General features: G+C 37.8%; 1 protein-coding gene across 4 annotated transcripts; it reads left to right on the plus strand.

Annotated features, from left to right (window-relative positions):
* The first annotated feature begins 2 nt into the window (after positions 1-2).
* On the plus strand, positions 3-27,977 carry LOC134813420 (uncharacterized). Of its 4 annotated transcripts, none has more exons than XM_063821178.1 (9): positions 3-25; positions 22,751-25,891; positions 26,068-26,103; positions 26,343-26,412; positions 26,591-26,707; positions 26,853-26,928; positions 27,107-27,200; positions 27,358-27,427; positions 27,550-27,977. In XM_063821178.1, exon 2 carries the CDS (start codon positions 22,753-22,755, stop codon positions 25,633-25,635), a length of 2,883 nt encoding a protein of 960 aa, XP_063677248.1. In that variant the 5' UTR covers positions 3-25; positions 22,751-22,752; the 3' UTR covers positions 25,636-25,891; positions 26,068-26,103; positions 26,343-26,412; positions 26,591-26,707; positions 26,853-26,928; positions 27,107-27,200; positions 27,358-27,427; positions 27,550-27,977. The 4 variants fall into 4 exon arrangements, with proteins under 4 accessions (XP_063677248.1, XP_063677249.1, XP_063677251.1 ...); XM_063821179.1 differs by having other exon boundaries at positions 26,068-26,099; XM_063821181.1 differs by lacking the exons at positions 26,068-26,103; positions 26,343-26,412.

A 27,977-nucleotide genomic window follows, 5' to 3' on the forward strand; every position in this document is an offset into this window, starting at 1 on the left:
TATATAACAAATAATTTGAGATTATGTGACTGATTAAATGCTGAAGATAAAAGAAATATATTCATTTTGCTAAGATTATGTTTGCGTTTCATTGCTCAACAGCTGTTCGAAGGATCAAATTTAAGATGTGCTGTGTAATGAATGTGTTAAGTTAATACATCTGGTATAACGTTAAATAAAATTGATCTGGAGGTCAGCTGATGTAAAAACGGTCACGTGACTCATCCAGCTCCACAAAACAACCTCATATAGAGCTGTGGAGAACTGGTCACATGGTTTCACGGAACAAGGCACAGCATCTGTTTGTTTAGCGGAGTCGTTTGATTGATACATGGTGTAGTTTGCTTCAACTTCAGCCGCTGCCAACCTCCAGACAGGACGTTTGTAAATAGGGGTCTTCTTGACACGTGTTCTTTTCTTCTCTGGTGCTGAACTTCTGTTACCGGTATCAACAGTGGCAAGTGGATTTGTAGCAGCATTGCTGGTAGAAGGTTGATCACGGGAAGTAGCTCAGTAAGGATAATCGGTGAGCTGGAGCCAGGGTCTGGCGAATCAGGCACTGATGCTGGTCTGTTCTCGGGTAAATTAATAACAACAACAAGGTTATCTTCATCTGCGTCAGCTGCTCGCGGCTGTTTACCCTTCCTTACTTTTTTGTGTTTAACCCTCCGCATACCTACGTTATTTTAATAACAATATAATTTACAACAATGTATATCGACAAGATTTGACAAGATTTGAATCATCAATTAATTGATTTCATGGGACCTTACCCTTTCTTACTCCGTTTATAACATGGATTGTTGAAGGTGCATCTTCAAATTCAAATGGTGACGGCACAGCGCAATTATACTTCCTACGAAGTTACACCCTCCTCCCCTATAATCGTTCTGACCTATAATCGAATGATAATTCGATGAAACTATCCATTTCTTGGGACCTAGGCCGGGACAAAATCACCACCTCCTGTGTTTGGGGTATTATTTAGGGTAAGGTAACTTTAATTGGTTTTAATTAATTTCCTGAGTTTGACAGCTAAATAAATTTTGCACTATCGAATTGGAAATCGATAGAATTGAGGATAGCTCGAGTATGAATGCATTTGGTCTATTGATTGTGAAGTTATATTGTGCTAAAGTCGTCAGAGGGCACAAATGCCACTCACTGTTCCAAATACTTAACTGTTAAAAAGGGCATGGTAACTGCAAGATTCTGTGATCAGTATTCACTGAAAGTGATCAGATCGTCATTACCCAACATGCTCCGCACCACGTTATGAGGCTCATTCACATTGTTGCATGCTAGTGAATATAGTTCCTGATGAGTTAATTTCGTTTCCTTTCTGTTGATACCTTGTTATTACTGCTTATAGGTTTGTTAACTACATTACTGCAACCTCCAGATAGGATATAGAATTATACAGCTCAACTCTGGTAAATTTACTGCGCCTTAGTAATCGGTTTAGAGCTGCAGATCTCTTTACTTTCTTTACTCTCTTTATAAAAATCAACTTATAAGGACACAAATTCCATAAATTGATATGGCCATGGCAGAATTCACAAAAAACTGCTAGTATTCACGAGTCTTCTGTGTTTTATTTGCGATCTCCATAATTCCAGATTTCTGCTGTATTTACTCATACTTACACTTATTTTAGTAACAAGAATTGCGCCCGTTGTTTCGTTTTATTTTGGCGGACGCTAGATTTCCATTTCACATTTACTATAAATTTAAGTATAAGCTCCAATCAGCTCACTTCAATCTTCATGATAATAATATTGATAAATTATGCATCAAATACGGGAAACACTTGAAATTCAGTTCAATTGCCGTAGAACTTAACTTGTATCTGTAATTCAAGAAATTATACTATCAGCAAAGGTAAACTACACTCGTGTACACATCAATACACTACGCGTGCCACGTACAAATTGGGCGTATTACCTAATAGTAATATTTTACATTACATGCATCATATACATGAAAACACAGTCGCGCCGCGCATTCATAGATCAAAGGCTATCTATACATCACATCTCCGCAAGCAATCCTCGCGCGCGCGCAACTTTTTCGTTGCATGGTAACTAACGAAAGGACTGACGACATATTTAAACCCACCTATCTCGTTCTCCAAAATCCACGTTTTTCTGCCAAAACCTCCATTCGTAACCTTTCACTATTGCCTTTTTTCAAAAGGGTGAAAAGGAAAAAATGACTGATTGAATCCATAATCATATTGATATTAACTGATTCCTTTTTCATAAATAGGCTCAGCGTGTGAAAATGCGTTAAAATGCGTTACACATAATTTACGTTATTTGTGTTAGTATAGTGTATACTACAGTAAAACCCAAATTAACCGCGGGTTTGGGGAAGTAATTTAAGTCCTTTGTTTGGTTAAGAGACACTGGCAGCGGTCCACTTTACCCGTGAATATGGGTTTTGGTCAAATGACTAATTTAGTTTTCTTAAAGCATTTTGTTGAATATTTCCGATCATTGATCCTCGATTCCTCAAATATAGAGACACAGCTGTGCCGAAATAAACATTTCGACCCTTGTCCTTCACCAACAAAATACTTAATAATAATATGTCCTTACCCGCTGCATCCTTACTTAATATCATTGAATTTACAGTTAATTTTACCAATATTACATTACTACCCCGTCACAACACAACAATGTAGATAATATCGAGACGCGGAAATGAAAATTCTAGTTCCAACAAATCACGCCCGGTACACCCCCGCGGTCACCAACAAATCACGCCTGGTACACCCCCGGTCACAAACAAATCACGCCTGGTACACCCTTCGGTCACTAACAAATCACGCCTGGTACACCCCCGGTCACCAACAAATCACGCCTGGTACAACCCCCGGTCACCAACAAATCACGCCTGGTACACCCTCGGTCACCAACAAATCACGACTGGTACACCCCCGGTCACCAACAAATCACCCCCGGTATTTGCTTTGATTCGCGGCTATCATCGCGTTTTTTATACTCCGTCAGGTTTTGTATACCCCTCGATAATGTTTAATTCGATTGACCACCTCAATAGTTCACATTCTTCATTATATTGGATAATGATTAGGAATATAATTAAAGGCTGTCCCCCACCGCTTGTATCTTTGAAGGGGTAAGCGTGTGTTATAATGTGTGACGTGTGTGTGTGTTCGTGAGTTGCCGAAATTAATTGTGTGTTTCTTTTGTGTATACGAGTACCCTTAACTTGATGTTGTTCATCACAATACTTTGTTTGTTCTCAATCTGTAATTAGTTGTAAGCAACGTCTGTTCGTTATATTTTAATCTTTATTTGTAGCCAATGATGTACAACATGAATGTTTTTGTAATAGTTATTGCATTTGTTGCCAGTCTGGCAACCTAACTATTCGATGATTTACAGAAATATGACTGATCTTTAAGCAGCATCACGCAGTTTTATTTAGTATCGCATTCTACCAACATTGGTATACCTACTTTAAATTCGTTTGTATATTTGGAACCTCTCGTTATTAGGGTAGTGTTTTATATCAACAGTGGAATTTAAATAATGCCCTTTGACAAAACACAAGTTAAAAATTATGCAGGTAGGTAGACAAGTTTTGGTGCCTTCCGCGTCACAAGTTTACTTTATCGGTTCTTCAAGTCATTGATCTCGAGCAAAATAAATTCGATTGTAATATAAAGCAGATCAAGGTCACCGCAATACATCGAGGACCGGAATTTTTCAAATAACTTCACAACTCAAAAGCTCTTAACTTTCGTCTGATGATGAAATAGTCACGCGTATTATATAAACCCTAGTGCATATTTGGAGGAGAGCTTACTTATAACTTATGAATACCTTACTCGGGAATATTATAACCGGGATAAAGTGGTGGGTTTTGGAAGATTCCGCCATATTTTTCCCGATCAAAAATTTTACCAGTCATAAAAAAACCCGCCGACTCAGATTATGGTGTTCCAAGGGGGTGGTGATCATCATATTTTACCTGAAGTCTCATATGTGCTAGAGAAGACTTTTGAAGCAGTGGATGGAGGGCTGTAACTTTATTGGCGGTTGCTACCATAATTTCGTTATAAAAATCACAATTTGGTTATAGAAATCAGATTTCAGGGTGGACCGTGATTCTCACTTCTCTTGCCCATGAATCAGTGAATCGTAGAGAAGAAAACAATTTATATGTTATAGAAGAAAACGAAAATAATAATAATATATGGACACGTTCATTTGAGTTTGAGGATATTGGTAAACAAAAATAATAGCGTTTTTGACGATAGTGGCTTAATTTTGACATCTATTAACCTAGCACGTTCAGAAGTTCTGAACATTAGCCACGTAACCCATACTCCCATATGCACCGCTCAGAAAGAAAATCTATTGTTGTTAGGCACTATAATGTTTCAAATGTCACATTTTGTGTGACTTAGTTAACTGCAGTTGTCTAATTATCATTCCTTGGTCTGAAATATAGTAAATTAGGTCAATCTAACAATTATGATACAACATTGGTTAATGGGCACGGATCGAACGGTTACAAGGCAATATTTGGGTAACTTTGTCACACTCATGATACCATACCTCTATTCGACTATTCTACTGTGAGGTGTCCTAAAAACCCTTTCAACTCATTATTTGATGGTTGCTCTACCAATCATAGCCCTAAAATATGTTGTTTTGAATAGTTAGCTAATACAGGCACTCGGTTATTGGGAAATGAGGTTAATTCTGTCACAATATATGGAATTTAAAATTTTGGGCGAATTATTTATATCTGATTTTGGTTTGAAAGGCGGGAAAGTTTTATATGATGACAATGTAGTTGATGCAAGTTAAGATCAGTTGATGTTAACATTGTCACAAAAAATTATGCGAAATCGTAAATAGATTAAAAACAATGATTATAGAATGAAATAGTCTCTTATAATAACTCTTATAATAACTCTTATAATAACTCTTATAATAACTCTTATAATAACTCTTATAATAACTCTTATAATAACTCTTATAATAACTCTTATAATAACTCTTATAATAACTCTTATAATAACTCTTATAATAACTCTTATAATAACTCTTATAATAACTCTTATAATAACTCTTATAATAACTGATGTGACAAAGTAAACATGTCTTGCCCCTATTTTGAAGATCTTTATTCTATACCTCTATTAGAATATTGTCCAGAACACCAGAGCTTAAGTTTAACAATTTTAGGTTAAATTTGTCAAAGTCACTAAAAATGTGACAAAATTAACTTTTCATGCCCCAACAATTTCAAGATAGTGTGTAAAAATTAGCATAGGCTGCTTTATTACCTATATAAATCAATCCAAACTACAAAAAAATATATGTTAATGTGATGACGATTACCTAACTCTTATAATAACTGATGTGACAAAGTAAACATGTCTTGCCCCTATTTTGAAGATCTTTAACTCTATTAGAATTCAACATTCTTTCAGAAACGATTGGAAGAATATTGTCCAGAACATAAGAACTCAATTTTAAAAATTTAGATTTATTTGTCAAAGACATTGAAAATGTGACAAAATTAACTTTCCCTGCCCCAACAGTATCAAGATAGTGTGTTAAAATTGGCATAGGATTTATTACAGGTATATTAAAGTATTAATTGATCCAAACTACGAAAAATATCTTTTAATCTGATGACGATTACCTAACTCTTATAATAACTGATGTGACAAAGTAAACATGTATTGCCCCTATTTTGAAGAACTATACCTCTATTAGAATACTATGTAACTTTATCATCAAAAAAATGTCGATAAACTAGTTATTTTGCCAGCAAGGAGCTAACTGAGTTATAATAATTTTTTGTGACGAAATTACCCTATTTTTGACCATGTTGCGGTAGTTTAATTGTGACACTGTTTACATATTACCACCTGATAATGATTTATGTGACTGGTGCATGGTACTAGCAGTGTTGTTTGATCCATAGTACGTATAATATAAGGGGTTTAAGCTGGTATATCATTATTTGTTCAATTTCACACATGTTCAGATATCATCAAGATTATGTGACAAAGTAAGCTTGGTTGTGCCTTCTGTGTTTTAATCCCTTACGACTATATGATATAATAACAATTCCCAGCACTTCCAGGCCATCAAATAAACTTACACTACTCAGCATTGCTTATCAGGGTGCCCTAAACATTCATCACATATTTTCTTTAATGTGTGACAGAGTAAACCTGAATGCACCATCTGACGAAAAAAGTCGTCAAATATGTAGGTAATGGTCATATGTACCCATCCAATCAACTGGACACTCAAAAATTTGGTCAAAAACGGCAGCAAGGGGTCCATATTTACTCCGTCACATGTTTATAGTGTGACAATGTAACCATTTCCGTGCCGGCCGTATTTAAGCGATATCTTATCACTTTATCAGCTGATTAAGATATCGTTATGTGACAAAGTTAGCCTGAAGGATGAGACGATTATCCTAACCATCAAGGGTTTAAGTAATTTCATAGTGTGACAAAGTCAACTAGACTGTGCCTTTTAATAGGGTCACTTATATTTACCAATATCCTCAAACTCAAATGAACGTGTCCATATAATAATAATAATTCTATACTGTTACATAATTTAAAAATTATGGCCCCTTATTGTGGGCAGAGTATGTGTCTTTATTTAAGTGTCCTGATTTAAAAATCATCTGAGTGACTGCATTGAAATAATTTAAGGAGAGTACCATAAAAACGTTAAAACAAAAGGAGTAACAACTAGAACATACTTATATTAATATCAACATTAGAACAAAATACAGTCACCTAATTCTCTTCTCCTACGGTTGAGTATAGAGGAACCATCTTTGGCGTGTATAAGGGACTTAGACCATTACAAATACCCTGCTGTAAGTTTGCAAGGTATGTGGACTAAGTGGGTCGAGAGTACTCGACTTGGAAGTGGGTGTTGAGAATTCTCAACTAAACTAGAAGATAATGATGTCCAGAAGATGAGGCAGTAGATGGAGTAGTAAAGGAGTAGTAGAGGCTGAAGGGGGAGTGATGTCATAAGGAGATGTAGGACATGAAGGGGGATGGAGGTGAAGGAGCACTAATAAGTATAAGTACCAATTCTATGATAGTTCATCGATGGCGATCTGTGCTAAAGATCGGAAGGCAGTGATGCTGCCATCACTACCATCTCTTAAGATAGACCAGCATGGTTGGTCACTAGTGGAGTGCTCTTGAATGGTTTCTCTGTAGGAACAGCGGTACAGTGGACAAGAGAAGATTCGATGGTAATTGTTGTCCAACATCTGACAATTCGGACACTGAGGGTCGCAGTTGTTGGCAACCCTTGCCTTGAATGCTGTGAAGGTGATGTCATGGCCATGCAAGAGAGACATTACTTTAGTGTCTGTGCTCCTGCTTGAGTAGCGAGGAAACAACTTTTTGCTCCTCTCATCGATGTTATCTAGTATCTCACCCGGATTTATTCTAGGGTTCAGTAGGAGATGTTTATTCCAAGTGAAGTCCATAAAGCGGGTTATTTCGTCTTTTGAATAGCTGACAACACCGTTGTGGACACTAGTCAGAAGGTCTATTCTGCTTCTGTTGAGCTCGTTGGACCCCCTTGTCCACGTTAGGAACTTACGTATCTCATCAATATGGTGCTGATATCGATGGGCCTTTGCCTCCTCTAGCTGTAAGATGAGTCCTTGCATAAATGGGTCACTTGTAAGTGCTTTTATTATGAATTTTATAGTGATCATCTTGTAGGATATCTCAAGGGGTGGAATTCCAAGCGCGACAGATGTCAAATCTTTGGGAGGATGGTGAGTGGATCCACTTATTTTCAAGAGGACCCTGGCATAGAAGTCTTTGAAAGTGTCTAGGTTATCTTTTAGCCATATTGGAGCAGCATATAGAAGTTTTGTGAGTACTACTGTTTTGAAGAGCATTTTGAGTGAGCTTGCATTCAGGCCTCTGTGGCGGGTGGAGTTTTGAGTGATCCTGTACCAGGCAAACCAGCATTGTTTCAATTTAAATTTTGCGTGACTCTTGAACGTAAGTTTGTCGTCTATCCTCAGTCCAAGAACAGTTGATTGACATGTATATGTTATGGGTCTACTGCCGATAATGAGTGGTCCAAAGGCTGTGACATCAGGTGCAGATGAGGATGTTGGTGTGATCATAATACACTCGGTCTTGTTTTTGTCGCAGTTTGGGATAAGTTTCCACTTACTGCACCAGACATGAAGGTACTTGCACATATATTATAATATTAATGTCTCTAAAGATTGATCGCTTCTCGTGTGCAGTGTGTAGACTAAAGAAAGAGGGAGTTTTTCCCGTTAAAGTAACTTGTGTCCACATCCCGCTAGAAGTGAGTAAACTGTGCCACTATTTCATGGTCCACGGTGGATTGATTACTGGAGCAGTTGAAGATGCAAAGCCAAGACGTTCCCCAATACCAAGCGGTGGGCAGGAAATTAATCTCCGGCTGATCTTCAGAGCAGTAACCCCATTAGCGGACAAAATTAAAGTCTTGTTAAGACAACAATACAACTTCGAATTTGACGGTCAGCAGCTCAGGGGGATATGCACATGACTGACATGTTTTAACTGGAGAAAGGGTTCGCACAGTGGTAGTTTTATAAACCACTTTTAATTTATTGACCTATTATACCTAGTGGTAGTTTTATAGACCACATTTAATTTATTTACTTATTATACTTAGTATTTATTTTTGGTGACTGTATCACCCAGTTTTAACATTTGATAATTGTACAGTTTATTGACGACACATTGACTGAATGTTATTTTATTCTAATTTATATTCTAGATATTTTATTTATTTTTCAACAGACGACAACTTCCTGTTTTTTCTTCTATATTAGTTACTCATATCTCTTTTACAGACTTTTTTCAAGGACATTGACAGATGATACTCACATTAGGCATTCTTTATTGCATCTAAATTATTTCATTTGCATTAGGTTTAGAAATTTATTCTCTGGTTAACAGATTTCAAATGTTTAATTAATTTGTAGTATGACAGTAAGGTATATAAGAAGTTATTTAATTTTGCTTGGGCTATTATATTGACTATTGAGGTTTAATGATGATATGGAATTTGAATTCTATATAAATTTACACTATGTGGTTGGGGCATTTTGCATAGTAAATATGGTTACTACTCCTATATATCATATTATTTGATTGGTATTCGATTTCTGATTATTTCTCTAGGAATATGATTATTATATCTCAATTTGGCTTTAGGTAGGGTGCCCCGCTAAAAGAACTGGATTCTTCCAGGAAGCATCCCGTGCACAGACCTTGGTCTACATATATATTAAATTATTAACCATTCATTCTGTATGTGCACGAAAATTTATTTCAATCAATATCAATAATGATAATGTCGGGGACATTAGCGATAATGAGAATGAGAATACGCTTTAATGAAGATTTGACTTATTATTGCTTAGATTTATTTTCCTTTAATTAGACGTGTCTTTTTTTTCTATTTCTGAGTAATATCAATAACTGTAAATTGAAATAACTTCTTTAACAAGTAACAAAAACAGAAATTTCGGTTGAAAATTTGTTGACCTCTGAAAAAAAACTTGAAAGGTCGGCCACCGGTAAATACATGACCGGGATAATTTGGCGGGTTTAGGGAAAGTCCGCCATATTTTTCCCGGTCATTAATTTTCCCAGTCATAAATTAACCCGCTATAATATTCCCGAGTAAGGTAGTCACAAACTGCAGGTAGACAGCAGTGACTGATCTTTTAGCAGCATCACGCTGTTTTATTTGTGACAACATTTCTACACGCATAAGGTAGTGTTTTAAATTTATTATGAGGCGGAGAAATTTTGTGTCTTTAATTAATTTAAAGAACTGTTGCTTAACTCATTTCTGGATACATTTATTCAAAATACAATAGTTTGATAATAGTTTTGCTACGCTTAGGAATATGACGTTCATGTTTAATTATATTTGCCTAGTAAGATTGGCAAGTTTCCATAAACGATATTTTATGATCGGCGCCAATAATCGCTTATTGGGCGCTTTCTCGGCGCTTTTTTTTAAAAACCGTTTATAATCGATTTTTTTACGATTATAAACGGTTCAAAAAAAATCGCTTATAATCGACTATAATTGATGTCATAATTCAAAAAAGCGCTTTTTTAATTTAAAAGCGCTTATAAGCGCTTATAAGCGCTTATGAGCGTCGCTGAGCGATTTGAAAGCGGATTTCCAGTAGGATTGGCGCCAAAAACCATTTCTAAGCGATTATAAGCGCTTATAATTGGGGTGCAATTTAGCTGTTTCTAAAGCGCAAATAAAGCGCTTATAAGCGCTTTTAAAATTGAGTCAGGAAAACGCTATATTACATCTTATAACCGCTTATAATCGATTATAAGCGTTTTTTAGAAATCGCTTATTACGGCTAATTCGTCGCTATTTTACCGCTTTTACCGCTTTTCCTATCATCCATGGCCAGGTGAGCAGGAATTAAAAAGCGCTTAGAAGCACTTTTTCGATGCTGCCCCTAACCTGGTCGGAACGGGGTCGGTAGTGCCCGGAATTTAAAAGCACTTATAAGCGATTTCTCAATTCCCCTTAACCTGGTCGGAACTTGCATGTGCTTTTCTGAGCAACCTGGGGTGCACCAGCAGAGTCAGGATTTAAAAGCGCTTATAGGCGCTTATGATCGCTTTTCTACCACTTTTCCTATCACCCATGGCATGGGTTGGCAAGAATTATAAAGCGCTTATAAGCGTTTTTTCAATGCTGCCCCTTACCTGGTCGGAACGGGGGAGTGCCCGGAATTATAAAGCGCTTATAAGCGATTTCTCAATTCCCCTTAACCTGGTCGGAACTGGAGAGTGCCCACTTGCATGTGCTTTTCTGAGCAACCTGGGGTGCACCGGCAGAGTCAGGATTTAAAAGCGCTTATAGGCGCTTATGATCGCTTTTCTACCGCTTTTTCTATCACCGCATGGCCTGGTTGGCAAGAATTATAAAGCGCTTATAAGCGTTTTTCAATGCTGCCCCTAACCTGTTCGGAACGGGGGTGTGCCCGGAATTAAAAAGCGCTTATAAACGATTTCTCAATTCCCTTCAACCTGGTCGGAACTGGAAAGTGCCCACTTGCAAGTGCTTTTCTGTGCAACTTGGGGTGCACCGGCAGGGTCAGGATTTAAAAACGCTTATAGGCGCTTATGATTGCTTTTCTACCGCTTTTCCCATCACCCATGGCCTGGTTGGCAAGAATTATAAAGCGCTTATAAGCGTTTTTTCAATGCTGCCACTAACCTGGTCGCAACGGGGGAGTGCCCGGAATTAAAAGGCGCTTATAAGCACTTTTTCAATGCTGCCCCTAACCTGGTCGGAACGGGGGAGTGCCCGGAATTAAAAGCGCTTATAAGCGATTTCTCAATTCCCTTCAACCTGGTCGAAACTGGAGAGTGCCCAGTCGTATGTGCTTTTCTGAGCAACCTGGGGTGCACCGGCAGAGTCAGGATTTAAAAGCGCTTATAGGCGCTTATGATCGCTTATCTACCGCTTTTCCCATCACCCATGGGATGGTTGGCAGGAATTAGAAAGCGCTTATAAGCGCTTTTTTAATGCTGCCCCTAAGGATTTGAAAAGCGGTTATAAGCGATTACAATCACTTTTTATTGCTGGTTTTCCTTAAAATTTGGGCGAGCGATTTAGTAGAAGCGGTCCAACTCGGCGCGCGCCCTGGTACAGTAGGTTGTAAACCTACAATTGCGAGAAGCATTATTGGATGCGCGGCGCGGCCCAGCTAGTGCGTTGCGCTACAGTACACGAAGGTCAAGAAATAAAATTTGAGGACTTAATTCATAATTCGACGCGCCGCGCAAACTTGCATTCTTGCTTCGCTTTGCTTCGCAGAGCAACGATTTGAAAGAAACATAAGCAATTAATTAGGCCAAAAGTAAATCACCAGGGGACCCCATCCGGCCCAGTGCAGGTTACTGGGCCGCGCTCAGCCTGTCATTCCGCCTAATTACCAACATTAAAGCCTGGGGTCCTCAGGTAAAGTGCAGGCTGTGTATTATTAATTATGTTCATAAATAGTAAATAAATAATTATATGGAATATAGATTCGGGAGATTGATAGTCTAAGCGCCGCCTAGCGGCCTAGTAAGAAGCAAATATGAAATAGTTTAAAAATAGTGAGTACAAAATAGCGCGCTATTCCGGGTCAGTCCATTATATTTATAAACTGTATTTTTTTTTGGAAAATATATATATAACAATATAATTTACAACATAACAATGTATATTGACCAGATTTACCAAATTTATAAACTGTAATGGACAATATTGAGAAAAGCCTTAATCATTAATACGATTTTTAAAATTTCTAACTCCTTTATAAATCGACGTGTCATATTGAGGCCCAGATATTGAAAAAATCATTAGTAAAAACTAGCAGTGTCATATTTTTAATTTATCTATGAAAGGCCAAGGTAGAAAAGCGATCATAAGCGCGTATAAGCGCTTTTAAATCGTGAATCTGCCGGTGCACCCCAGGTTGCTCAGAAAAACACTTATAAGTGGGCACTCTCCAGTTCCGACCAGGTTAAGGGCAGCTGCAGCATTGAAAAAGCGCGCTTATAAGCGCTTTCTAATTCCTGCCAACCAGGCCAAGGGTAATAGGAAAAGCGGTAGAAAAGCGATCATAAGCGCCTATAAGCGCTTTTAAATCCTGATTCTGTCGGTGTCCCCAGGTTGCACTTGCACAGAAAAGCACTTATAACTATAAGCGGGCACACTGATTTCCAGTTAAGGGGAATTGAGAAATCGCTTATAAGCGCAGCTAATGAGCGCTTTTCAATTCCGGGCACTCCCCCGTTCCGACCAGGTTAGTGGCAGCATTGAAAAAGCGATTATAAGCGCTTTCTAATTCTTGCCAACCAGGCCATGGGTGATAGGAAAAGCGGTAGAAAAGCAATCATAAGCGCCTATAAGCGCTTTTAAATCCTGACTCTGCCGGTGCAACCCAGGTTGCTCAGAAAAGCACATGCAAGTGGGCACTCTCCAGTTCCGACCAGGTTAAGGGGAATTGAGAAATCGCTTATAAGCGCTTTTTAACTCCGGGCACTCCCCCGTTCCGACCAGGTAAGGGGCAGCATTGAAAAAACGCTTATAAGCGCTTTATAATTCTTGCCAACCCATGCCATGGGTGATGGGAAAAGCGGTAGAAAAGCAATCATAAGCGCCTATAAGCGTTTTTAAATCCTGACTCTGCCGGTGCACCCCAGGTTGCTCAGAAAAGCACTTGCAATGTGCAAGTGGGCACTCTCCAGTTCCGACCAGGTTGAAGGGAATTGAGAAATCGTTTATAAGCGCTTTTTAATTCTTGCCAACCACTGGTTGGCCTGGTTGAACCAGGCCATGGGTGATAGGAAAAGCGGTAGAAAAGCAATCATAAGCGCCTATAAGCGCTTTTAAATCCTGACTCTGCCGGTGCAACCCAGGTTGCTCAGAAAAGCACATGCAAGTGGGCACTCTCCAGTTCCGACCAGGTTAAGGGGAATTGAGAAATCGCTTATAAGCGCTTTTTAACTCCGGGCACTCCCCCGTTCCGACCAGGTAAGGGGCAGCATTGAAAAAACGCTTATAAGCGCTTTATAATTCTTGCCAACCCATGCCATGGGTGATGGGAAAAGCGGTAGAAAAGCAATCATAAGCGCCTATAAGCGTTTTTAAATCCTGACTCTGCCGGTGCACCCCAGGTTGCTCAGAAAAGCACTTGCAAGTGGGCACTCTCCAGTTCCGACCAGGTTGAAGGGAATTGAGAAATCGTTTATAAGCGCTTTTTAATTCTTGCCAACCAGGCCATGGGTGATAGGAAAAGCGGTAGAAAAGCAATCATAAGCGCCTATAAGCGCTTTTAAATCCTGACTCTGCCGGTGCAACCCAGGTTGCTCAGAAAAGCACATGCAAGTGGGCACTCTCCAGTTCCGACCAGGTTAAGGGGAATTGAGAAATCGCTTATAAGCGCTTTTTAACTCCGGGCACTCCCCCGTTCCGACCAGGTAAGGGGCAGCATTGAAAAAACGCTTATAAGCGCTTTATAATTCTTGCCAACCCATGCCATGGGTGATAGGAAAAGTGGTAGAAAAGCGATCATAAGCGCCTATAAGCGCTTTTAAATCCTGACTCTGCCGGTGCACCCCAGGTTGCTCAGAAAAGCACATGCAAGTTCCGACCAGGTTAAGGGGAATTGAGAAATCCCTTATAAGCGCTTTTAAATTCCGGGCACTACCCCGTTCCGACCAGGTTAGGGGCAGCATCGAAAAAGCGTTTATAAGCGCTTTTTAATTCCTGCTCACCTGGCCATGGATGATAGGAAAAGCGGTAAAAGCGGTAAAATAGCGATGAATTAGCCGTAATAAGCGATTTCTAAAAAACCGCTTATAATCGATTATAAGCGGTTATAAGATGTAATATAGCGTTTTTCTGACTCAATTTTAAAAGCGCTTATAAGCGCTTTATTTGCGCTTTACAAACAGCTAAATTGCACCCCAATTATAAGCGCTTATAATCGCTTAGAAATGGTTCAAAAAAGCGCCTACGAATCGCTTATCCGACCAACCGCTTATCCACCCGTTTTTGGCGCCAATCCTACTGGAAAACCGCTTTCAAATCGCTCAGCGACGCTCATAAGCGCTTATAAGCGCTTATAAGCGCTTTTAAATTTAAAAAAAGCGCTTTTTTGAATTATGACATCAATTATAGTCGATTATAAGCGATTTTTTTTGAACCGTTTATAATCAGTTATTTAGAATATATATTCGCATTTATCCACACTATATTTACATTACACGTACAACGTGATATCGTTATCAGTGCAGTGTGTACAACACCAACTACACCGATCAATTGCCAATCTGCGAAACATTTAATTATTATTATCACTTCGAGATGGCCAGGCCTACTCTCATGCTGTCTATATGTGATGATTAACTCTGAAAAACTAGGGACAACTGGGGAATGATCCCAGAACCTCGAGATTTATAATCGTAAAAAAATCGATTATAAACGGTTTTAAAAAAAAAGCGCCGAGAAAGCGCCCAATAAGCGATTATTGGCGCCGATCATAAAATATCGTTTATGGAAACTTGCCGTAAGATTTTATGTTTAAATTAATAATTAATTTTCCTGTTCTACTTTTTAATTCTGTTGGATACAAACTAGGAGCCTACTGGGAGCAGATTAGACATTTGGTCCGTTGACTGGTCCGGTCTGTTTTCATTGGCAATATCTTGCTCTGCCGAATTTTTTCCTTGAACAATCAGGAGTCATTTTACATCACGTGTAATGTGTATAGTAGTTTTACATTTGGTTGTAATTAGTGGGCTCTGTTTATATCAGCTGTTGTGAAATGTGCCACGAACTGGATGTTAAGGAATACGGATAGGAACCGACCGGATATCCGGCTGAATCCGGATCTGGCCGGATATCTGGCCTAAATATCCGGTTCCGGTTCTGCCTCTGGTCCGGTTTCAAAAAATTTCGCCGGATATTTAAATAAAAAATGTATCTTTAAAATCTTGAAATGCATATTTTGCGAGTATCCTTAATTTCATGTTATTCATAACAATATTCAATATGTGATTAGTCATTAGTTGTAAGCAAAAGAGGAGGAGAATTTATATATTTATATATATGAAACGTCAGTAGTAGACAGTAACCTGCAGGGGACAGTGACTGATCTTTAAGCAGCATCGCGTGCAGTGTTTTATATCAACAGTGAAATGTTAGTAATGCCCCTTGACAATGATACACGAGTTAAAAGATATGCAGGTATACAAAATGGTAAGTTTAAGTGCGAGCCAGGTTTGGAAACGTAATTAGACGGGATGACGCGGTGTGAGTTTACTCGAAGTCTATGTCACCACGGTCTGATCCACTTCCAGTTCGTCCGGCACAATTAAGTGTTAGGTTTGCGAAATTGACAATCGTGGTGATGTGTTGGTTGTCGAATATATCATTGACAGACAGGTAATAGTCCTGGAAATATTGCCCTCTTATTTGGGCAATAGCCGGACACTGCCCTAGAAAACGTGTGAGACAGTCTCCTCTCCGCCGCCGCACAAAGGACAAGCACTCGTGCTTGATTTGCGAATGGTGTGAAGATGTTTGTTTAAGCTGCAGTGACCCGTAATGAGGTGAACTGCAGTTCTCTAATTTTGTCTGTTGTTGCTGAGTGTAGTCATGGTTAAGGTTTTTGACGATGTTGACGTGATTGCGGCGGAATGTCAGTTTGGTGTGTCAACCATCAGTTGACCATCCTGATTCAGTCTGGTGACTTTATCGTGGATTTAACTTTTGATATAAGATTATATTATTATGGGATTGGACATTATACGATTTGTTTAAAACGTATAAGTGAAACGAAAAATGTATTTTGATTATTGTTCCTTAAACGGGTGAGTTTATACTTAATAGTGCAGTACTTGTAAGTAGGCAGAGATTATCACTGGTACGCCCCTGTAGGACTAGTCTGGTTGGCTGCCTTTACACTATGTGGGACTATGGACAACACATTCCTGTAGAGAAACCTTACCCTTTGTTTATGAGTTTATTCACGGGCTTTATTACTCTTTCCCTAACTGTAATTAGATCGTGGTAGTGTCGTGGTTCTTCAGATCATTGATTTCGAGCAGAATAAAATCAATTATCAATAATTATATTCTCAAGATGTGTGTTTTCTGTCTGTGTGTGCGTGTGTAATTTCCGAGCGGCTTAATCAAGAAAACGGTAAGAGTTATGGGGCTGATGTTTTCGGTAAAGTGCCAAAAAAACTCTGGAAAAGTTAAATGATAAAGGTATTAAATCGGTCGGCGGTTAGTGGTTTAATTGATGGTTTTGTACCAAATATGTGACATAAAATGTCTCACTTTTTCTCCCTCCTCGCTCTCTCTTATTCCATCACTACATATTATGTACCTAGCGTTGGTAGGTAATTAGGTTAGCTCTGCAAGTGATATTAGGAGGCACTGTTTGCGGTCTGTTTGAACTGTAGAGAGAGAGTTCATACTTTCATACGACAATGTAATGCATGTTTTCAAATATAAGGCGGGTGTGGTGCGGAGTTAATAAGGTCACCGCAATTTATCGAGGACCGTAATTTTTCAAATAACTCCACAACTCAAAAGAGCTCTTAACTTGATCTTTCCAATCATTGATTCTCGATTCCTCAAATATAGAGACACCGCTGTGCCGGAATAAACATTTCGACCCTTGTTCTTCACCAACAAAATACGTGGTATGTCCTTACCCCTTGCATCCTTACCTAATATTATTGAATTTACAGTTAATGTTAACAATATTACATTACTACCCCGTCACAACACAACAATGTAGATAATATCGAGACACGGAAATGACAATTCTAGTTCACCAACAAATCACGCCCGGTACACCCCCGGTACTTGCTTCAATTTGCGGGTACCATCGCGTGTAACAGGTTTTTCATACCCCTCGATCAGTTTCCGGAACATTGTTAACTCGATTGATCACCTTAATAATTCACATTCTTCATTATATTGGATAATGATGAGGAATAGGTTGTCCCCCACCGTGTATCTTTGTAGGGGTACCGGTAAGCGCGTGTGTGTGACGTGTGTGTGTGTGCGCTCGTGAGTTGCCGAATATCATTGTGTGTTTCTTTTGTGTATACGAGTATCCTAAACGTAATGTTGTTCATCACAATACTTAGGTAGTTTGTTCTCAATCTGTGGTTAGCTGTAAGCAAAATCTGTTCGTTATATTTTAATCTTTATTTGTAGCTAATGATGTTTTGTAATCTTTATTGCATTTTTTGCCAGTCTGAAAACCTAACTATTCGATGATCTACAGAAATATAACTAATCTTTAGGCAGCATCGCGCTGTTTTAATTAGTAACGCATTCTACCAACATTGGTACCTACTCTAAATTCGTTTGTATATTTGGGACCTCTCGTTATTAGGGCAGTGTTTTATATCAACAGTGGAATTTAAATAATGCCCCTTGACAAAACACGAGTTTAAAAATATGCAGGTAAAGAAGTTGTGGTGCCGTCACAAGTTTACTCTTTCCCACTGCATTTTTTTAACTATGTTATTTTGCCTAATTAGATCGTGGTAGCGTCTGGGTGGCTAAATGTAATTTGCACAACAAGTTTCTGCAAAATAATATCGGAAAACTTTGTCGGTCCTTTAAATCATTGATCTCGAGCAGAATGAATTCAATTATAATATAAAGCAGATCAAGGTCACCGCAATATATCGAGGACCAGAATTTTTCAAATAACTCCACAACTCGAAAGCTCTTAACTTTCGTCTGATGATGAAATTGTCGCGCGTATATAAACCTAAGTACATATTTGGAGGAGAGCTTACATATGAATAGTCACTAACTGCAGGTAGACAGCAGTGACTTATCTTTTAGCAGCATCACGCTGTTTTATTTGTCACAACATTTCTATACATGCATAAGGTAGTTTTTTAAATTTGTTATCAGGAGAAATGTTGTGTCTTAAATTAACTTTAAGAAATCTTGCTTTACTCATTTTCGGACGCATTTATTCAGAATACAATAGTGTAATAATAGTTTGGCCACGCTTATGAATTTGACGTTCATATTTAATTATATTTACCTTGTAAGATTTCATATTTAAATTAATAATTAATTTTCCTGTTATTTTTTATAATTCTGTCGTTTACAAACTATTAGCCAACTGGGAGCCGATTAGACATTTGGTCCGTTCACTGATCTGGTATGCTTTCATTGGCAATATCTTGCTCTGCCGAATTTGTTACTTGAACAGTCAGGAGTCTTTTTAAATAACGTATGTAGTCGTTTTACATTTGGCTGCAATTAGTGCCACGAACTGGATGTTAAGGAATACGGATAGGAACCGACCGGATATCCGGCTGAATCCGGATCTGGCCGGATATGCGGCTTCAATATCCAGTTCCGGTCCGGTTTCAAAAAAATTTGCCGGATATTTCTTCAAAAAATCTATCTTTAAAATCTTGAAATGCATATTTTGCGAGTATTCTTAACTTGTTGTTCATCACAATGCTTAGTTAGTTCTCAATCTGTTATTAGTTCGTTATATCTTATTCTTTGTTTATAGCTAATTCTTATTATTCTTTGTTTATAGCTAATATAATGATGTACAACAGGAATGTTTTTGTAATGTTTATTGCATTTTTTGCCAGTCTGGTAACCTAACAGTAACTATTCGATGATCTACAGAAATATGACTGATTTTTAAGCAGCATCGCGCTGTTTTATTTAGTAACGCATTCTACCAACATGGGTAGTGGGTACCTACTCTAAATTCGTTTGTATATTTGGGACCTCTCGTTATTAGGGAAGTGTTTTATATTAACAGTGGAATTTAAATAATGCCCGGCCTTGTTAAAAGATATGCAAATAATCAAGTTGTGGTGCTGTCACAGGTTTCCCACTGCATTTTTTAAACTATGTTATTTTGACTAATTAGATCGTGGTAGCGTCTGGGTGGCTCTATGTAATTATAAAGTTTCTGCAAAATAATATCGGAAAACTTTGTAGGTTCTTCAAATCATTGATCTTGAGCAGAATAAATTCGATTATTATATAAAGCTGATCAAGGTCACCGCAGTTTATCGAGGACCGCAATTTTTCAAATAACTCCACAACTCAAAAGCGCTTAACTTTCGTCTGATGATGAAATTGTCACGCGTATTATATTTATATACGCGTTTATAAACACAAGTACATATTTGGAGGAGAGCTTACATATGAATAGTCACTAACTGCAGGTAAACAGCAGTGACTTATCTTTTAGCAGCATCACGCTGTTTTATTTGTGACAACATTTCTACATGCATAAGGAAGTTTTTTAATTTGTTATCAGGAGAAATGTTGTGTCTTAAATTAACTTTTATTTTTAAAATCTTGCTTTACTCATTTTTGGATGCATTTATTCTGAATACAATAGTTTAATAATAGTTTGGTCACGCTTATGAATTTGACGTTCATATTTAATTATATTAACCTTGTAAGATTTCGTATTTAAATTAATAATTAATTTTCCTGTTATTCTTGTTTAATTCTGTTGGATACAAACTAGGAGCCTACTGGGAGCAGATTAGACATTTGGTCCGTTCACTGATCCGGTCTGTTTTCATTGGCAATATCTTGCTATATGTCAAATTTTTTCCTTGAACAATCAGGATTCATTTTACATCACGTGTGTACTTAGAAGTTGTTTTACATTTGGTTGTAATTAGTGAGCTTTGTTATCAGCTGTTGTGAAATGGGCCACGAACTGGATTTTAAGGAATACTGATAGGAACCGACCGGATATCCGGCTGAATCCGGATCTGGCCGGATATCTGGCCGGATATCTGGCCTAAATATCCGGTTCCGGTTCCGGTCCGGTTTCAAAAAAATTCACCGGATATTTAAATAAAAAATGTATCTTTAAAATCTTGAAATGCATATTTTGCGAGTATCCTTAATTTAATGTTGTTCATAACAATACTCAATATGTGATTAGTATTCAGCAGCATCGCGTGCAGTGTTTTATATCAACAGTGAAATTTTAATAATGCCCCTTGACAATACACGAGTTAAAAGATATGCAGGTATACAAAATGGTAAGTTTAAGTGCGAGCCAGGTTTGGAAACGTAATTAGACGCGGTGTGAGTTTACTCGAAGTCTATTGTTATATTGTCAAGATATCCACTGTCTGGCAGGAAGATGAGGAAGAGCACCGTCTTGCTGAAACCAATAGTTACTCTTGAGTAACGTTGTCCATTTACAGTAACAGTCTGCCCATTCTGCTCGAAGAAGTATGGTCCAAAGAAGCGGTGCGAGCAGATTCCAATCCATATGGTGACCTTTGGAGAATGAAGGGAACGCTGATGTACTTTTGCGGGCCGTTCTGTCCCCCAGTGTACCGCATTGTGGCTGTTGATGGTTCCATTCAGTTCACAATGGGCCTCGTCAGACCATATGATGAGGTCTTCAAGGAAAGGGTCTGTCTGGCATTTCTGATCGAACCAGTGGGATCGTATTAGTTATTACCACAGATGCTATTCGATCCGTACCACACTAATTCCGAGCTGATCATCATGGCCCCCAAATATCTTGTCCTATATTAATTGGTAATTAGCTAATTTGTAATCATCCAACTAACTGATCATCTGACGTACAATTTGTTTAAATTTCTCCCTGATAAGATTGACACCTTCGATTACTCTGCAACCTTATACGATGTTCATAACTAAAGATATTTGACAAACAAGAAAAGTGGCTAATCATAGTGGCCTTTAGACACGTGGAAAAGTTAGGAAAAGTTAGGAAAAGTTAGGAAAAATTGGTCAGCCATAAAGGCCTAAAGGGCATCTTATGCCAATGGGACTCAAGAACGTCAAAAATCCTAAGCAAGCTTCTATTGTCTTATTGTGTCGATAGTTCGATTTTTGAGACGGTTCTGTCTGTATTGTATTACTTTTCGCTAGTCTCTAGGAAATCGTTGCCCGCAACAAAAATAAGCCTACACAAAGTTTTAATGCCTCAATCAATGCATGAAGTTAAGTGAAATATTTTCCAATTATGACAACTAATTAACCTAGTTATTTAATTGTTAGTGATTAATTGGGTTGCAATCCTTCACCTTGACAGTCCTATAATTACCCAATTTTAAATGAACGATATCTCATTTTACAGTATGATGGGAGCGTAAAGAGAATTTTTCCCGGAATCAGCACAATGAAGGGAACAAGATGCTAGTGGAATTTTAATTATTCATCCGTAGTCTTTATTTTTGTGTCGGTAGAATGATTTTTTAAGACGGATCTGTCTGTACTATATATATATATTTGCAGCTCGAAAGTTGAAATTAGGATCGTTTTGTCACAATTACTTCTTGTCTTTTATAATGTACCAAAACACCCGTTGTGATGAAGCTAGTATTATTATTTATTCTTTATGGTAGTCATTTTTTATCGCATCAAACAATATCCGTTACAATCAGTTGCGTAACGAAGGGCCCCTCTGGGGGGGGGGGGGGGGGTGGGAGGGAAAATCGTCGTTTGAATGTGGGACAATTTTGAAAAACTTAACTGAGGTTCTAGCAAAACTACACGTTTTTCTCTAGACAGGCAACGTTACGCCACTGGTTACAACTCACAACCGAAGATACAGCTGATGAAAATGTAACCGATAATGTAACCGATCAAAATGGCGCTCGCACGTGATCAAAATGGCGCTTGCACGTGCGCAGGGGCATGACTAAGTCGTGCCAGTTTAGAGTTAGAATTGATATAAGAATCCCTGGGGCACGCGGAAAGTTCTGGGGCTGGCCGAAGAGGCCCATATGAGCCGAGAATATACTAGATTTCTAAGTTTCAAAACGACAACAATATTATGAGGTCGATGGTCCATTCTTATTCGCAAGAAATGAGGAAGGAATCTGTGTGAAAACGTTTGGGCTCATTACTTAGCCATTTTTCATTTTAGAGACCTGTAACTTTGCAGATGGCATACTGTCGTAACTATTCAATCAAGGATTTTGTCGCCAAAATAAGAAAATGTTGATCGTTAAAATCTATTAAATAATTGTAAGCGCGGTCCTCTCTCTCAATTTAAATGCAACCTAATGTCTACCACATATTCTTGACGAGTTATCATCCTTAAACATTATAAATGTATTTTCCTTTCAGACATGGCAACCATAATCAGTGACCCGATATGGAGAACTATACAAGAAAAAGTAAATGAAGAAAACTTGACAGAATTGTTGGATGTTTACACTATCAACAACCTGGACTACAATGCTAAAGGTGGAAATAAAAAGAGTGCAGTACTTCATGAAACAGCAGAACAAGATAAACAAGAGATTGCAGGTTATCTTATAAAACACGGTGCTGATGTGAACACTAAGAACAGTAATAAGGAAACACCGTTACATGTAGCTGTAATGAATAACAGTGTAGAGGTAGCTGAATTGCTGTTAGAACACGGAGCGGAGATGGACACTAAGAACAAGTATGGAGAGACCCCGTTATATATAGCTGCAAGTAAGAACAGTGTAGAGGTAGCTAAATTGCTGTTAGAACATGGAGCGGAGGTGGACACTAAGAACAGTAATGGGGACACACCGTTAAATGTAGCTGCAAGAATAGAGTTAGCTAAATTGCTGTTAGAACATGGAGCGGAGGTGGACGCTAAGGACCAGTATGGGGAAACACTGTTACATGATGCTGTACGTGATAACGATGTAGAGTTAGCTAAATTGCTGTTAGAACACGGTGCGGATATCAGTACTACAGCTATAAATAATGAGTCAGTTCTTCAGTACATGCAGAAGATATGGTCCAATAATGACTTACAAGATTTATTCCGTGCTTTTCCAAATGGAGGCAAATATTCTAATCCTGCTGTTATCGTTCAGGAATTAGACATTAAGGACGATTTTGATGATGATGTCAAGAGCATCTTAAGTAATATTCTGAAAGAAGCGATCGACAAATTGCCAGGTATTATGGATGACCCTGAGCACAGATTTACGTTTTATGGAGGAGATCTGTATATTCCCCTCGTTAAAGAATTCTTGAAACGGTCAAGCGGGTCAGGCGAGACGACTCTTCTACACACCGTATACATTGCTCTTCAAGCAAAAACTCTATGTAATCAGCCCACAAGAGAAATTCTCGAGAGTAGACTCAGCTCCGATATCTATAAGCAATTTCGGAGAAAAATTAAAAAATTGGCAACTACTAATAACATATTTGAGAAGAGAGAAACAAAAGAACTTACTGTAATTGCACAAAAGATTTACGCAGAATACATGAAGGATAAAAAAGTTAAGGAATATTGCTGCAAAGCAGTGGGAAAGACGCAAGAGTGTTGCAACGTTAACTGTTCATTTTGCCTGCCAAATCCCTCAGGAGTATACCACAGCTGTTCTGCAATAGGAATGATGGGGAGATTCTTATGTCTCCTAGGAATTGTCGTATACATCTTAGACTTGTACACTGATTTAGTAGTTGGCATTTCAGATTTCAACGGATTTTCTCAAAAGCTAGGGATATTTGAGATTGCTCTGGTATCGCTCACTTTAATTCATGAGAACTTCGGATCTGCTGACAGTGTATACACAACGGAGAAAGATGTTCTGAGAATAAAGTTTGGGATTTTCGTGTTATCTGCCAAAGAATGGAGCGAATCAAACTTAAACTGGAGCTGGAATAAGTTTAAAATGTTCTTTTACAGGCTATCTTGGCCTTTCAAGCTACAGGGAAGTTTTCTGAGTAAGCTAAGAGCGATATTCTACAACCTACTGACATGTTTCCAATTAAGGCCAGTCGTGGATAGGTTAGTAATATTCCTACACGAACCAATAAGCTTGCGTGAGTATTACAGACGTCAAGCAGAACAGAATAGCTTGAAACAGTTTTACTTGATTTTGGAACAATTGCCAGAACTCCTGGTTCAGTTCTATACATTTCAAATAGTGATCAACAACCTTTCCCAAAGAGATATTGAACAGTTTGCCGGTGAATGTTATCACTATTTCGATTATCACCGTATGAATACAAACATCACCAACGACACAAACCTATTTTGTGAAAATCTCCCACTATCTGATACAGGATTAGGAACATGTGGCACTGTGTTTCGTATATTCTCAATGGCAATTCCATTTTTCAACATTCCCTCGGGAATTGCTTCTTTGGAAGATGGCTTTAGGAAATTGGACCCAATGACATCTCAAATGTCCACTTTTTCAAAGATCATTTTCCAAGCATCCTATACATTGATGATACCAGCCAGGTTGTTCATGTTTGCAGCAGTAATGCATGCTTTGTTTATAAAGGAGTATGTGTTTGGGTTCATCATCTTCAGAGTGATAATGGAACTCTTGGTAAACCTTTATAGCCTCAAGGCGAACTCCACAGGACTTTCCCTTAAAAGTGTTCCAATCTTATGGCGAATGGTCTTGTTTAGTATCAGAGATGTGTTTCTAATATCGATAGCGTTTCTAAGAAACCCTGACGCTTACTTCTTAAAACCCTCCGACGTTTCTTACAAGTCATTGAGAAAGAGGAAAAATCTAGCTGTCCGTGCAATCCCATTTATCTGCGAGGGTTTGGTCGCAGCTTTGATCATCGAACAAAGGTATCCGTGCGGTAAGCATTTCAATTATTTCAAATATTTGGGATGGTTTTGTATAATTCCTCTAGTGCTCTCGGTATCAGCAATGGTCATGGTCTCAGACCTTTTCCATCCATTTAAAGGAAGATCTTCGTCACTAAGAAAAGAAACAAAGAAGCTCCTTCTCGCTGGTTTCATCAGTATAATGTTCATGGGAGTTGTTGTATGGACCTTCATTGTTAGTCAGAAAAGAGGGTCAGTGGAACTTCTGGTCATGGGTCTGGCAATTTTTCTTCATATCGTCCTTGTTGCTGGACTCTGTCTGTTTGTCAAGATGTCCACCAAAGGTAAAGAAAGTAAAAAAAGTAAAGAAAGTAAAAAAACTCCGTACAAACCTTTAGCTACGTCAACCACATCAGTCGACCACCCTCAGTCGACCACACCAGTCTGATGAATTACCTTTTTGTCCATTTAATTCGTCCTCGGCTTTCCAGAGCCATAAAAACTGTATATTTAAAACTATTTGCTGAGCAAATATCAATTTGTAGACTGTATCAGTCTTCTCAAAGTAATAACAATGAAGCAGAAATCATTTCATCAGCAAAATTTCCCTCTGTCATTCCGAAATCATCTAAAAGCTTTATTGAGCTGGATTTACGACACAGTTAACTGGTGTACTTCTTAAATTCAACCTCGCAACAGCACATGTAAGTAAAATACATATTTCATTACATAATTTTCCTTCTTAAACTTATAAATTTAAAATACAGTGAAACCTCTATAATATAGTTATACCGGGCCTGTCGGGGTGGTAGCTACAATTATCAATTGTAGCTATTTGATCTAATAAAATAACGCTCACACGGTTTTTTGTACATTTCAGGTCAAAACTGTGGTGTTCACTTCCAACTTCGGGTTTGTGAGTAGTTTCTTAAAAACAATTTTTTAAATTTCGTATTTGAAGAGAGACAAACTATTTATGATTATCAACATGGCCGTAGAGTGGTTTAAAAACAAATTAAAAATTCAAGCGTTTTTAATCCAATCAAAATAACCCGAATAGAATGGGTTGAACGAATCAAACACATTATGTGCTAAAATTGGAAAATATAACAAAACAGGATGCAAACTAATTCAACTACTTTTCTTTATTTTCAGATAGATCTACGACCTACGTGGTATAGCAAAGTGTTTCCTAAATCCAACATTTTACTGCTCTATTATATAGGTACATGGTTTTTATTCGTCGTTCTATGGTCCAACTCAAAGTGTAATAACAATTACATTGTTATAAAGTTATAATTCGCAAGTTGCAAATGTTTCTCGTAAAACTCTTCACTATTTCACATTTTCAAATGTGAAAAGGGTAAAGAAATAACGCTCACATGGTTTTTCATAAATTTCAGAACTAAACTGCAAACCGGGCCGGGGTGTCTCCAATCTTTCCAACTGATGTCCGCTCGCTCATACTAGTGCTAACTTTGTCCTTTAACCTTCTAACTCTACACCAATATACTGTTCAGGTTTGTTGGTAACAGTTTTGAAACAACTTATAGTTTGAATTTAATTGAAATAGAATGGGCTCAACAAATCAAACACAATCGGAAAGAATAAAAAATAGGATGTATTTGCAAGCTATCAACGATTTAGACTTTTCTTTATTTTCAGATGGATCTTCATCTACGACCTACGTGGTATAGCAAAGTGTCTCCTAAATCCAACATTTTACTGCTCTATTATAAAGGTACATGGTTTTATTCGTCGTTCTATAGTCCAACTCAAAGTGTAATAAAAATTACATTGTTTATATAAAGTTTAATTCGCAAGTTGCAAATTTTTCTCGTAAAACTCTTCACTATTTTACATGTTCAAATGTGGAAAGGGTATAGAAATAACGCTCACATGGTTTTTATAAATTTCAGAAGTAAACTGCAAACCGGGGTGTCTCCAGTCTTTCCAACGGATGTCCAACCTTTCTCCTTTAACCTGCTAACTATACACTAATATAATATTCAGGTTTGTTGGTAACAGTTTTGAAACAACTTATAGTTTGAATTTAATTGGAATAGAATTGGCTTAACAAATCAAATGCATGATGGGCTAAAATTGGAAAGAATAACAAAATAGGATGTATTTGCAAACTATCAACGACTTAGACTTTTTTAATTTTCAGATGGATCTACAACGTACGTGGTGAATCAAAGTTTCTCCTAAATCCAACATTTTACTGCTCTATTATAAAGGTACATGATTTTATTCCTCGTTCTATAGTCCAAGTGTAATAAAAATGACATTGTTATAAAGTTTAATTCACAATTAATGTTGCAAATTTTTCTCGTAAAACTTAAACTCTTCACATTTTCAGATCGATTTTCCTTTATCTAAACAATGTGGAGGGGGAATGCAAAGCCACGAACGTTAAATGATCAAGTCACAAGTGAGATCATAAATTTATAAAATCAACCGCAGATCGGAAATAAAAACTATAGAGCTTCTAATTTGTTGGCAAGGATAAATGGACTGTGGGAAATTTTATTTATGAATACTGCTTTATTGCACTGACTTGAAAAAAATAATTTGTAATTTTATGTTGGTGCAAAATTTTGGATTTAAACATTTGATAACTTTCTCAAAGCCCAAAGGTTTAGTTAATTACTTTAGAAGCTAAAACTTTTTGGGCGAATGATATTGTTAAAAAAGTATTTATATGCTTTATTTAAAATATAAATAGCATCACGTGCTGTTCGTGCTGATTTTTGTGAGACATTTCTGTTTTCATATTTTTGGGAGTTT

This window comes from Bolinopsis microptera, chromosome 3, assembly GCF_026151205.1.
Source record: "Bolinopsis microptera isolate Bmic1 chromosome 3, MBARI_Bmic_1.0, whole genome shotgun sequence".
Taxonomy (NCBI): domain Eukaryota; kingdom Metazoa; phylum Ctenophora; class Tentaculata; order Lobata; family Bolinopsidae; genus Bolinopsis; species Bolinopsis microptera.

Bases quoted from the DNA above. Each gene is read 5' to 3' on its own strand.
- LOC134813420 (XM_063821178.1), top strand. From the start codon at position 22,753: ATGGCAACCATAATCAGTGACCCGATATGGAGAACTATACAAGAAAAA.